At 49.1% G+C, this 13,292-nt stretch overlaps 2 protein-coding genes across 5 annotated transcripts in view; both read right to left on the bottom strand.

Annotated features, from left to right (window-relative positions):
- Positions 1 to 942: 942 nt before the first annotated feature.
- On the bottom strand, positions 943 to 3,416 carry LSM10 (LSM10, U7 small nuclear RNA associated). Of its 4 annotated transcripts, none has more exons than XM_022575250.3 (2): positions 3,258 to 3,416; positions 943 to 1,689 (listed from the first exon to the last, which is right to left on the bottom strand). In XM_022575250.3, exon 2 carries the CDS (start codon positions 1,663 to 1,665, stop codon positions 1,294 to 1,296), a length of 372 nt encoding a protein of 123 aa, XP_022430958.1. In that variant the 5' UTR covers positions 1,666 to 1,689; positions 3,258 to 3,416; the 3' UTR covers positions 943 to 1,293. The 4 variants fall into 4 exon arrangements, with proteins under 4 accessions (XP_022430958.1, XP_022430957.1, XP_089752158.1 ...); XM_022575249.2 differs by having other exon boundaries at positions 3,133 to 3,414; XM_089896032.1 differs by lacking the exon at positions 3,258 to 3,416 and adding an exon at positions 1,905 to 2,944.
- A 6,496-nt stretch (positions 3,417 to 9,912) lies between these two features.
- The window catches only part of OSCP1 (organic solute carrier partner 1), a 29,589-nt gene continuing 26,209 nt past the window's right edge, over positions 9,913 to 13,292 (bottom strand). The window contains exon 10 of the mRNA XM_022575252.3: positions 9,913 to 13,198. Coding sequence (XP_022430960.1) covers positions 13,082 to 13,198 — 117 coding nt within the window. The 3' untranslated portion in view covers positions 9,913 to 13,081. The remainder of the gene's footprint in view (positions 13,199 to 13,292) is intronic.

Here is a 13,292-nt window from a genome sequence, read left to right as displayed (position 1 = left end):
GGGAAATGAAGTAAATACAATAGGCAGAAGATTCATGGTGGGTGGGTGGGTGTGATAATGCAGATTCTCGGGTTCCAGGTTCTGTTTCAAATCTGGGGAGCCAGGAAGGTGGCTCTTCTAGACACATCTCAGTTGGTTCTGATGAGGTGGTCCAGGGACAACACTTGGACAGACTGGGCTAGAATGTGAACGCAGTGACCGTGGGCTGCCAGCGCCCAAATGAACACTCCTTTCCAATCTCCCTCAGGAAATGATTACCTCCTCTGCTAGATTCTAAGCCCCTCTCCAGAAGGGACCAAAGTTTATTGGACAATGTGTGCTCAGCAGAAGGCCTGGCACGTGGCAGCTGCTGTGGACGTTTGTCTGATGAAGACAAACTCTCTGGTTCCAGAGGACAGAGCCGCTTCTACCGAGATGGTGGCAGGGCTGGTACGGCTGCAAGGCAGCTACAACGAAGGCTGGGGTTCTAACCCCGAGAACGCCTTCTTCCCTGAAGACCCAATGACTCTCAGAATCGGAGCCTGATTTCTTGCTGTGGGATGAGCTCCCACACTTGAGGGGAGGGCCCAGGATTACTCCAGCCTCTCCACCTCAGGAAAGACCAATGAGACTAACAACCTCTTCAACAGGGAATCGGAACAGAAGAGCCGCTTTCCCCCTGACCAGACTGAAGCCCTCTCCTACATTCTCAAGCTTTGCTGCATATTCGTATCACCTGGGAAACTTAAAAAAAAATCCCACTGCCCAGGCCACACCTCATACCAAGTAAATCCAAATAGGCGAGGGTGAGATAGGTGATTCCAGTGTGCAGTCATACTTGTGACCCAGCACCCTACGACACAGGACCAACAGGGAGCCCAGTGCAGAGGGAAAAGCATGAGGCACAGACTTGTTTGCATCCCATTTAGTTTTGTGAGAAAAAAACCACAATTACAAGAGAAGTGGGGATGCTCAGGCCGAGCACATTTAATAATCCTCACTGGGAGAGGGCTGAAAACTATTTGACACATTCCCTAAACCAGTAAATCAGAGATTCAGATAAATAATATCCAAAGGGGGGACTGTCATCTACCCCAAGGCCACAGACAGATAACTAGAATTCTGGGTCCCAGGGTGAGTCTGGGAGTGGGACCCTGTGAAAGGCAGCTGTGACAGGTGATGTCTGTCAGACACCAGCTTCTGGACTGGCCCTCCTCCCTTCCCAGGCTCTGGGCGGGGAGGGAGAGCAGGCTTTGGCTCAGTAGAACTCTGGAGGAACCTGAGTGGGGACCAGGGCTGGCTGAGGGGACAGGCTCACTTATAGTTCTTGGAGGGAAATTCCCGCCGGCCTTTCCCCTTGCCGCCAAAGTTGCGCACCCGATGGATGACCTGCAGCTGCTGCTCAATGGTCGCGGTGATGTTCACATCATCGGGGATGTGGACGTAACGGACATTCCGGCCTGTCACAAAGAGGTCATCCAGCTCGACCTGATGCCCCCAACGGTCCGTGTAGGTGACCTGGGCCAGGCGGATGTTCATGAAAGCATCAACGTTGTCTATGCGTCCGCGGGCCATGCTCTCATCCCGCAGGTCCACGGTGGTGACCTGGCCCTGGAGGCCCTGCAGCAGGATGATCAGGCTGTTCTCGGAGATGGTCCGCTCCTTCACTGAGTGGCTCACTGCCATTCTTCCACACTGCGGCTGCTCGCTCTGGGAGGGGCACACAGAGGGGAGCTGTGGCAGGCTAGCGGGTGCAGGTGCTCACTCACCTCCACCAGGTTTTAGCACAAAATCCCCAGCCCAGACATTCCCAAGTCTGCCCACCTCCCCAATTTCTGTGTCTATGGAGCACCCTTAGGTGCTTCATGTACACACCTCATAGAATCCTCACAACACCTTGCAAGCCAAGGATCACTTATACTCACTTTATAAATGAGGAGAATATGGCCGGGAGAGGTTAAGTCACTTGCCCAAGGTCACACAGGTGATAAGCGGAGGTGCTGGGATTCAAACCCATCTCTGCCTGACTCTAAACCCCACACCAGTGGTTCTGAACCCTCACCGTATGTTAGAATCATCCGCTGAGTTTTTACCTGGCTGCCACACCCCAGAGGTTCTGATTCATTTGGTCAGGGGTGGGTCCCAGGTATCCTATTTTTTAAAAGCTCCCCAGGTAATTCTAATGTGCATCCGAGTTTGAGAACCACTGCTCTAAAGTGTAGTTTACACCCTTGCTACCCAGGCACTTGTTAGAAGTACAGAATCTCCAGGCTTTCCCCAGACCTACTTAGAGAATCTGCATTTTAACGTGACCCCTAGGTGAACCACCAGTTCTCAAACAATTGCCTGCATCAGAATCACCTGGAGAACGTGTTAAAACACAGACTGCTGGGCCCACCTTTCAGTTTCTGACTCAGTAGGTCTGAGGTGGGGCCCAAGAATGGGCACTTCTAAAATATTCTCAGTTGATGCTGATGTTACTGGCCTGGGGCGCGCTGAGAACGACTGGTCTACAGGATGCTGCCACCATGTAACCAGAAATTCAGATAACTGATTGAAAACAAGAAATGGTAGCATATACAGCACATACGTTTTGAAGGTAGAGAAATGGAGGTTCGACTCCCCACTCCACCCACACTCTGTAAACGTAAGACAGTTACTTAATGTCTCTGAACCTGTTTCCACGTCTATTAAACCATAGGCTAAATGAGGCTAACAAGCTCTAACCACACTGAATGTATTTTCCTTTGCTTTCGATTATGCCCTGATGCTGTATTAATGTAACTTTGTCTTATCTATCCTCCATTTCCAGACCCTGAGTGCAAGTTGGTGGAACTTTCTTTTCTTTCCTTAAGACCTCACTCAGGATGCCGAAAAGGCTGTGCAGGGTGGCATTAAGTGTGGCAAGCTACCCATACCACTGACGAGAGGCTAGGAGCTGGGCCGGCCGACTCTAACGACCCCACCCAGGCTTCACCAGGAGTACGTGTCCAAGCAAGGGTTTGGGGCAGCACAGTGACTGCAAAGAGGCAGGTCTGGTCTCGAGGACGGGCTCGGCCACTTCCTAGGAGGGCGACCTCGAGCAAGCCACTTGGCTTCTTCAAGCCTGTTAGCCAATCCCTAAAAGGGGGATGGTGATCACCCTTTACTCACAGAGCGTGGGAGTGGGCTTGGGTGAGGAGCTACGCTCAGCAATCGGGAGGAAAACGCTGGCCCCGCTCCCGCCGCCTCCGCGGCTCCTGGTTCCCCAGCGTTCCGCCCCTGGCTCCCGGACCCACCGCGCGCGCTCCTTCCGCTGTCCCGCTGCGCGTCGCCGCCGAAACTAACGAGCGCCTAGCCGGGCTGCTCCTCTCCCGCGGCCGAACTGAGAAGCCATGGCAACCGAGGGGCCGCTCTGCCCTCCCGGAGCATCGAGAGCGCGGCTGCGCGCAGGGCCCGCGACCTCGCGGCGGGCCCGGAACTACAATCCCCAGAAGGCCTCGCGGGCGCGTGACTCGCGCTCCTGGAGCCGCGGCCTACGTCATTGGATTCTCTCCTATTTTGGAGTCATTCTTCCGTTCAGCGAATCCGGTCGCCCCTCCTCCGTGGGGCAGTTAGTTCCGGAACCCCCGCGAATACCGAAACCAGGGATGCTTAAGTCCCTTCTATGAAGTGGCGTCGTATAGGAGGGTTCCGCATTCGCGGATACGGAGGGCCAGCTGTATTCATTGAACCTTCACCGTGTGTCGGACCCTTTCCCAGGCTCTGGTCGTAGGGGTGACCAAGGAGGCAAGCTCCGTGATCTGATGACCCGACCCTTAAATCTACTGGGGCGGGGGGAGGCGGGGGAGTCGCCTATGAGAAAAAGAAAATTATGATAAAATTTCTTCAGAGAATTAAAACGGGTCGATGTTATAGTGACTGGGTGACTCTTTATTGGACGGTCAGGGGTGTCCTGAGAAGGTGACATTTGACATCTGAGTTGAGATGAATTACATGAAGCCAAGCTTGTGAACGCTAGGAGAAGAGCATTGCAGTTAGAGGGAACAGTTTGTGCAAAGGACCTGGTGCAAATGAGCTTGACAATTTGGAAAAGCGGAAAGGCCAGTAAGACTGGGAAGAGTAGTGTGACAAGAAGTCGGAGAGGAAAGCAACAGCCAGGGTATTTAGGATTTTGCAAGCCGAGGTAAGGCGTTTGGATTTCTGGATTAGGAGTGCAGGCTCTGGAGGCTGTGCCTGGGTTTAAATCTGCCCCTTGTTAACTGTGTGACTTTAGACAAGTTAATTATCCTCTTTGTGCCTCAGGTTTCCTCATCTGTTACTGGAAGTGCAACGATAGGCCATCAAAGGAGAGTGACAGGATCTAATTTACATTTTAAAAGGTCATTCTGTATAGCCTTGGAAAAGCTGCTTATCTTTCTGCAGCCTCAATTTCATTAGAAAAAAACAAAACAATGACTAACTCAGAGAATTGTTTTAAGGTTTGAGTGACCTTCATTAATGTGTGAAAGCACCTGGCACACAAGAGCTCAATAAGAGTTAGGTTTGTGTCATTTCTTTATCCTCTCATTCACTGGTTTCCACCTTCCCCAGGAGCCTTCTCTTTTTACCAGTCATCACCAGTCATCACAGAGACCTCTCCTTATCCTAAAAATTGAAATTGTCTTTCTCCTCCATGCATGCTACTCTTGTTTTCCTACCTTCCACAGTAGAACTCAGGAGAGGCCTCTATATCAGTGGTTCTCCAGTTGCAGTCCCTTTTCCAACCTTATTTCTGTGTGAGACTGGATTTTCTTCATGTACTTCAGCCAAAACAACATAGCACAATGGGCTGAATGCAGAAGCAGATATGAGAATCCAACTGTCTTCTATTGTGATAGACATTAAAGAGATTTGCAAAACTATAAAGCAGTGTCACTCTTCTCACCATATTTTTTCTTTTGGAAAATATAGTTATTTTTAAATAAAAATATGTTAATGGGTCTGTTGTTATTTAAAAGAGAATTCATATTAAAATTTTAATTTCATAGATATGTGATTACCATATATATATATACACACACACACACACACACACACACATATATATATATATATATATATATATCCCCCACATAAACAAACACTTTTGGGGGTTTTCAATAATTTTTTTAAAAAATTATTTATTTATTTTTGGTTGTGTTGGGTCTCCGTTGCTGCGTGTGGGCTTTCTCTAGTTGCAGCGAGCGCTCTAGAGCGCTACTCTTCGTTGCGGTGCGTGGGCTTCTCATTGCGGGCTTCTCTTGTTGCAGAGCACGGACTCTAGGCGCACGGGCTTCAGTAGTTGTGGCACGTGGGCTCAGTAGTTGTGGCTCACGGGCTCTAGAGCACAGCCTCAGAAGTTGTGGCACACGGGACTAGCTGCTCCGCGGCATGTGGGATCTTCCTGGAACAGGGCTCGAACCCGTGTCCCCTGCATTTGCAGGCGGATTCTGAACAACTGCACCACCAGGGAAGTCCCTTCAATAATTTTTAAGAGTACAAAAGTGTCCTGAGACTGAAAGTTTGAGAACTGCTGCTCTGTCCTGAAGGCTTTCACCTACTCCCTCACCTCACTGTAATCTGGCTTCTTCTCGAGTATTTTGAGTTCTACTCCCATTAACTTCTCTGAAGAAGGTTACTAATGATTTCCTTGTTCTTAAGAGAACCTCTATCTCTTTCTTAGTCCTTACTTCCATGATCCTTCTCAGTGATTGACCATACTGACCATCGTCCTCCTTGGTAATTTTTTTTCCCCCTGGGGCTTTGTATCACTTGGTTTCACCCATTTCTCTGATTGTTTCTTCTCCATCTCTCTTTTTTTAACCCCACTTCATTCTGCTCCCTAAACACGTGTGCTTTTTCTGGGGCTGTATTCCTGGCCCAGCTCTCTTCTTGGTCGAGTATCTCTTTGCCACCTACCACTATATGCTGAATTTCTGTCTACATCTCTAGCCCAGAGTGCTCCACACAAGACCTCCATTTCCCAGCTGTCTGTTGCTTATTCTCACATGTGTCACTGGTACTTGGAACTCAGCGTGTCTATAGGACAAGTTCATCAAGTCCTTCCCAAATGAATTGCTACCCTGAATGTTTCTATTTCTGTGGTTGCTACCACCATTTTTCAACTACCCAAGTTCGGCACCTTGAATAAGCTTGACAACTTCTATCATTTCCGGATTCACCCACATCTGTCACAGTCACTGAACTCTGAAGATTCTTTGGAATTTGTCTCCCAGCCTTCACTTGCCTTTTTATTCTGACTGCCACCATTCTAGTTGAGACCCTCTTTTTCTCATTTAATTCATTATAAAAGCCATCTTACTGGTCTTTGTGTCCCATGATCCTTTGCGAACAGATTCAAAGTACAGTTATGATCTTACTTACCTGCTAAGAAAAAAATCAATTCACTAGCAGAATAAAGTTTCCAGTGCTGACATTGATTTGATTCCAACTTACCTTCCAGCTGAATCTCCTTCAGGTTCTCTACCCAAACTCTCCAACCAGTGTTTCTTAAAGTGTGGTCTGGGAACCAGTTGCCTTGAAGTTATCTGGAATGCTTGTTAAACCCAACCCCACACCTACAGACTCAGGAGTGGAGCTCGGGGATCTGCACATCTAACAGTGTACACTACAATTGGAGACCTGCTGCCCTCCTTTCTAGTCAGACTCAGCAACCCCCAGACAAGCCCTGCACTCTTGTCTCTGCCTTTGCTATCCTGCTCCATCTGCCTGGGATCTTCTCTTTTTATCTATAGATGTTAAGTCCAATCCCTCCTTCAAAGGCTGGCTCCATTGCTGTACCTTTCTGAAGTCTTCCCTGATTACCCCAATTGGGAGTGACGCTGATAGCGTATTGCTTGGTATATGTTTGCTGGTTGCATGCAGATTCACCATAGTTATTTACGTAAATCTTGTTTCTCCTGCTCATCTCCTGGGTGTTGAGACAGGGAGAAGGTCCTAGGAGGCACAAATGCTTCACCCTACAAAGAGCAGTTGCAGGAGGGACTGGTTTTATGAATGTGGTGAGAAGGTGATGGGGATCTGAATGAATTGGTGGCAGTGGGGTGGAAAGAAGGGATGAGTGTTACAGACTCTGAAGAGGGCTAATCAGAATCCTTGGGGCTGATTAAATCTGGAGCGTGGTTTGCAGAGCGGGAATCAATGATTTAAATTTTAACACTGTGTATCCAGAGAGGTGGTGGTCCATTGATAGGAATAAGAGGGTTGGGGGGGTCATGCCTGTGGAGGGTATCTCAGTTTTTGGCTACTCAGCCACCGAACTCCTTTCCCATTTGGGGAAATCTGACATTCTATGAATTTCAGTGGGAGGTGAGGTTCTGCTTCCCACTCCAGATGATTTAAAGGCCTTGTCAGGTATGGCATGGGCTTGTGACATAAACTCAGGCATTATCAGATTCTAAATCTGGAGCAAGAGACATGAACCAGCAGGAACTGTTTAGGCTCCGTCCTGGTGTCTGCGTCATCCAGTGCCTCATTCCCGGGGGTGCTGCTGGTGCTGGAGTGCTTTCCTATGCTGCCTGCTCTTCCTCGGTTCCTGGCCATTTCCCATGGGCCTTCAGTCTTCCTGACAACTGTGAGTTGCCTGAAGGCACTTTCAGTAGATTCCTTCTCTACCTAAGTAGCCAGAATTACTTCCAATTTCTTTTGCAACCTCAAACCCAGACAAGGGTCCACTTGAATTGAGTTCAAGAGCCTTGAATTTCCCTGTTCCCTTTAGATGAGCTCTGTTGTGGTTCTGTATCCCTTTGTCAGAGGATCACAGAATCCTGAGAGTTAGGGCGATTCCCAGGTCACCTGCTCCAACTTACCATCCAGGGTCCAAATCCCCACTCCACCCCCCCACAGTTCCCCCTGTAACCACTGCCCGAGACTCCAGTGACCAGCAGCTCACTCCTGTGCCAGCTGTTTTACTCCATTGTTGAGAAGTTTTGGGTAAATTCTACCCATCACTTCTGGTTCTTTTCTATGGAGAACTGTCTTATTTCGTATTATATTTAAGAAGTTTCTTCATGCCTTTCAAAAGTGAAAAAAATGACCTGAATAAATAAAAATGACGTCAGTGCTAGACACTAAGCTTGGGGTGATGGAGCATCTCAGGGAAAGTGAGTCTGCAGTCAAGGTGAGGCGGGGGATACAGAGATTTGTGAGTTAATAGTACTGGTTGAAAATAATGGCCTCTCTGAAAAAAGGGATGCAAAACAATTTGCAGAAGAGTGCAAACTGAGCACTGCAGGGCACATAAAACATTTGGTCAGCACGGGGCAAGAGCACTGGGGTGAGGGTAAGGGACAGGGTGAAGGTGAGAAATGGAGTGTGAGAGACAGATGAGGTGAGAGAGAGGATGGGGGTGGGGGAAAACGCCAGGGATGAAATAAGGATCCTCCGGCAGTTGCCCTGGCCGTTCTGACAGACTTAGAAACAGCTACATTAATGCCTGCATCAAAGACGGGCCATCCTCAATCAGAAGCCACCGGGCGAGAGAGGAGAAGTGTGGTCAGAAATCACTAGGATCTGGGACTTTCCTGGTGGTCCAGTGATTAAGACTCCGCACTTCCACTGCAGGGGGCACGGGTTCGATCCCTGGTCGGGGAACTAAGATCCTGCAAGTGGGCCTGGCGTGGCTGGTGGGGTGGGGGAAAGAAAAGAAATTAGTAGGATTGGAGCCCCCAAGGCCAAGGGTGAGAGAGTTTTAGGAAGAAAAGGGTCTTGAGCAGGGCCAAGGAGAATGGGGAGCAGAGAAGGTGGTGGGGTCCAGCAAAGTTGAGGCCTGGAGACTTGAGAAGGGACCTACCTGTGTAGTGGCAGGAGCTATGGGGGGCAGGAGGGAGGAAGGCGAGGCAGCTCGGAAGACTGTAGAGCTGGTGAGTGAGCTGAGGAGGCCCTGGAGGAGCAGAGGCTGTGCTGCGTGGGAGCGGCTTGGACCGAGGAGCTCCCCAGCTGCCATTTGGTGAACTTTTTAAAACACTTAATTAATTCATTAATTTTTGACTGCGTTGGGTCTTCATTGCTGCACACGGGCTTTCTCCAGTTGCGGCGAGCGGGGGCTACTCTTCGTTGCCGTGTGCAGGCTTCTCATGGCGGTGGCTTCTCTTGTTGCGGAGCATGGGCTCTAGGCGCGGGGGCTTCAGTAGTTTTGGCTCGCGGGCTCAGTAGTTGTGGCTCGTGGGCTCTAGAGCGCAGGCTCAGTAATTGTGGTGCACAGGCTTAGTTGGTCTGAGGCATGTGGGATCTTCCCGGACCAGGGATGGAACCTGTATCCCCTGCAGTGGCAGGCGGATTCTTAACCACTGCACCACCAGGGAAGTCCCTGGTGAACTTCTGAGGTGCAGAAAGGGGTCTGGGTAGGCAAAAAGAGATAAAAGATGTGGTGAGGTAGAGAGGAGAGGCGAGGGAGGGCATCTGACACAGGTATTATCTTCTCAGTTGTAACTGAAGCTGAGAGGCCTTCTGGATATCCAGAAAACCCAAGTCAAGCATCCTTGACCTTCCCCTTGAATACTTGAAAAAAAGGTCAGCCCCTGGGGAATTTTATAAAGAGCAGGAGGGTGGAGTGATCTGAAGCCAATGTGCACATCTAGGATTTAGGAGTCTTGGGTCTGCCCCGAGCTCTATAAAGCTTTGTTTATAATACTTATTTTATCCTTTGTGTGTTTTAAAGTTGTATGTATCAAGTAACCCTAAAATAAAGAAACAATATTTGAAGTTTATAGACAGTGGTTTTGGATGAATTATGTAAGAGATGGGAATTTAAACAATTTCCTTTATTGTAATTTCAGCTGTCTCTGTGACTTTCAAGAAGTCACTTTTATTTTCTTCCTCTTATTTTTCTCCCAGGTTACTGGCACTAGTGTTAATGACCCACCCTGGCAGGTCCTTCACCTTCATAATGAAATTAAAAAAAAAAAAAAAAGGCCACACCTAGTGGTGTGGCCTCCCTAGGCCTCAGGCAGCTGGGGTTTCCTGTGGTTCTGGGAACTAACAGAGAAGGTAATGTTATTTTTGACATCAGAGGAGCGACTGGCCAGAAACAAAAAGAACACAGCGTTGTGTATGTGGGGTGGTGGGGGTTGTTAAGGGGATCAAGTAATTCAGAATAATCTCCATCGGCCCTTGGAACGCATCTTGACCTTCTCATCTGGAAAGAGGTGGCTATGATCTGAGAATTTACTTCACGTTGAATCATGAAACTGGGCAGGGAAGATTCAACTGTGAAGAGGGTTCTCCAGCCCAGTCCCTTGAAAACACTTCTTTTCACTCCCTCTGCTGCCAGCTGTCCAGGAATTTGGCAGCTGACGAGGAGTTTTCCAGGGCATAATTCAAAGGGAGGAAGGGGGAGGTAAACAGTGTATCAGTTTTTGGATTTTAATTTGGGTCTTTACGATTCGGTATTATGCTAATATATATATATATATATATATATTTTTTTTTTTTTCCCCCTAAGATTTGCATTTGTCTTTCTGTGGTTTCCTGAGGCTTGAGTTGGTCTCCATGGATGTAAACCAGAGTGACAAAACAGGTGGAAGAGGATGAGGGAATCTGATCCTGTTCAGACTTGGGGATCTCCAGGATCTGGTTATGATGTTTGAATTTGTTTCTCGCCTACCAGGATCTGGATCAAAGGAAAAAAGTGAGTTTATCTTTTAAAATTGTTACATACTTATGTGGACTGCATGGGATGACTTTCATTCTAGAACTAAGGGCTAAATACATTTCCTCCTTTTTTTCTTCCCCTTCACTCTCAATTTTTATTACATCTTTCTTCTGGGAGCCATTAAAGTACTTTTGTTCAGAAGGCTTTTCTAGAGCTTTGCCTTGCATGTTCTACGGGGCCTTCCAACACTATGATAAGAACAAGAGCAGGACAGTTTAAAACTTAGTTGAGAAGAGGTTAAGTCACAGAATTGCTGAAAGAGAGCAGATATACTCCCAAAGCATGGAGTGGGGTGGGGGAGTGCGGCGTGGGTAAAATTCCAGTTCTCAGACCCCACCTGGGGCAGGGGCTAAGAATCTGTAAACTCAGCAACTTAGCTGGGGCAAGCTGGCTTTGAGTCAATGAACTAGTTCTTTTCCTTTCTTACAGATGAGAGAACTGAGGCTCGGTGAGGGTAACTGCCTAAGACGCCGTGGTGAATTCGGGGAAGGGATGGGGACCACGGTGTGCCTTCCCTCGGAGCGCACTGGGCACTGTTGTGTGACACCCTCAGACCCCGTGGCCTGGTGTTAAGTGAACAATGATGCCTTGTCAGTACTCAGTCCACATTCTTGCCCGGGGAATCCTTGCCTTCTCTTTCCTTTGCTCCCTCCCGACTCCCCTGCTTTCTCTGGGTACCCTGAACCACCATGCAAATAAACTTGTTTTTCTCAACATTTGTGCAAGTCTAGAGACATGAAACTCAAAGACTGCCTCATCACCAGGCTGCCTTACCAGAGACCTGTATCTTGTTTGTTCACTGAGAGAACAGATAGGTTTGAAATCATCAGCGCAGCTCTGGGATAGGTGGAGGCAGAAGGCTGCTTCTCAGCAGCCCGTGGCCCACCTCCAAGGCCCCAGGACAAGCTCGGAGCAGACAGTGAAGTTCAGGTTTGTGGCAGTGCGGTGGCAGCCAGGCCTAAGACAGAGCCTTCCCCTTCACTTGTCATCCAGTCAGGCCACCCCAACCGGTGGCCAGATTGCTTAAAAGAGACTAAAACAGTTTGAAGGCACTTTGAAGCCTGTAAGAAGCAGCTTACACAGCACGGTGTGCTTCTCCTCCTTCAGCGGACCTTTTGGGGGCTTTGGTGGGTAAGAAAGAGTCACTTTCATGGGTAGGAAGCAACTTTACTGGGTGATTTACCCTTCTCTATTCAAACCCTATGCCTTGGGTAAGCTAAAGGACAGGCACCCTTGCATTCCAGAAATATGTTCGCCTCAACTCTTGCTAAGGTGCCAGGGTCCCGAGTGGTCCTGGTGGCTGTGGCTCAATCTCAGGCAATGAGCAGCTCAGCTCAGTTTCTCTCCTACCATCTGCCGTCCTGGATATTTTCTTCCATGGGACTGAATGTACCTTGGCCTCTGGATATTGGCTGATCCTGAGCCCGCCAGTTAGTTACTCAATTCAGGATGAATATGAGGTGGAGGGCTGGCCCTCCTTCCTGAAGCAATCGGGGCAGCCCTGGCCTGAGACAGTTCTCATGGAGCCCAATTAGACTTGGCATCCTGCCAAGGGAAGTCACTCATCTGGTGCATGGATGGGAAAGTGGTACACCGTGTGCACCTCCCGTACATCAAACTTAAGGCTCTGCTTGGCCGCTAATGGCGAAGCAGAGGAGACACATGTCATGGCACGTCATGCTGGGTGTCTTTAGAAGGCAAGAACACTAAGTGGCAGAGGGAGACTCTGGGGGTAAGGAGGACGCATCATTCTTAAAAAGCAAACTGTTTCCTTGGTACGCATTTCCATATGGGATAAGTCCACACTACATATGGATAGAGAGATGTGCGGAGAACCACAGACACCCACACGCTCTGCGCGGGGCCTGCCTGAGGCTTCCCTGTCACGGCCTTGCTTCCTCTGCCTCTGAGCTGACAGTTCCCAGTGTGCCAGGGAGAGGAGGGCTGTATAAACTGGGCCCCGACTGCTTGAGGCAACCGCCTTTTCCACTTACGTCAAACTCACAAGGCAGAATACGTCCGACAAAGCGCCGACGTTTAGTGATGATTCACAGGCACCTGTGAGCAGTGGGTCCCCCGGGCAAAGCTGTAATGAAAACGGCAACAGGAGCGCCCTCTTACTGACTCTCAGGCTTGACCCTGTGGCTCCGGATGCTTTGATTGCCATAAAACTAGCAAGAACATGGGAAAGGTCCAGTTTAAAAGCCAGAATATATTTTGCTGAAAATATGAATGTGTGTGTGCCTTCCAGAGACTGTGCTCCCTGAGGGAGACCCGCACAGTTCGTTAGGACATAAACAGGAACAAGAGGTAAGGAAGGGCTTCACTTAGTAGAAAACTAGCAGCATCATTTGGCTCCCTGGGGACATCCCCCAGGGTCCTCATCAAGCAGCCTCTCCGTAGGGGGAGGGTCGTGCCTGGTCAGCACAGCTATAACTCATCCATCATGGCAAGCAAATCATCGCCCTTGCTGGCACTCCGCCTTGGCTGGTCCAAGATCTCAAACTCCCCCATGATCCGAGCCAGCTCTTCGTTCGTCTGCTGGTCCTGTGAGAGAAATGAGAGGTGGAAGGGAATGAGGAGGATGTGTGGGCACCATGGCCTCTTTGTGCAGTTGGTAGTTAATTTTCCCACCACTGTG

Source organism: Delphinapterus leucas, chromosome 1 (assembly GCF_059928025.1).
Source record: "Delphinapterus leucas isolate spDelLeu-1000000601 "Yukka" chromosome 1, BTC_Dleu_Yukka2, whole genome shotgun sequence".
Taxonomy (NCBI): domain Eukaryota; kingdom Metazoa; phylum Chordata; class Mammalia; order Artiodactyla; family Monodontidae; genus Delphinapterus; species Delphinapterus leucas.
Note: the sequence above shows the minus strand (reverse complement) of the source record. Positions and strands in the feature narration are given on the sequence as shown.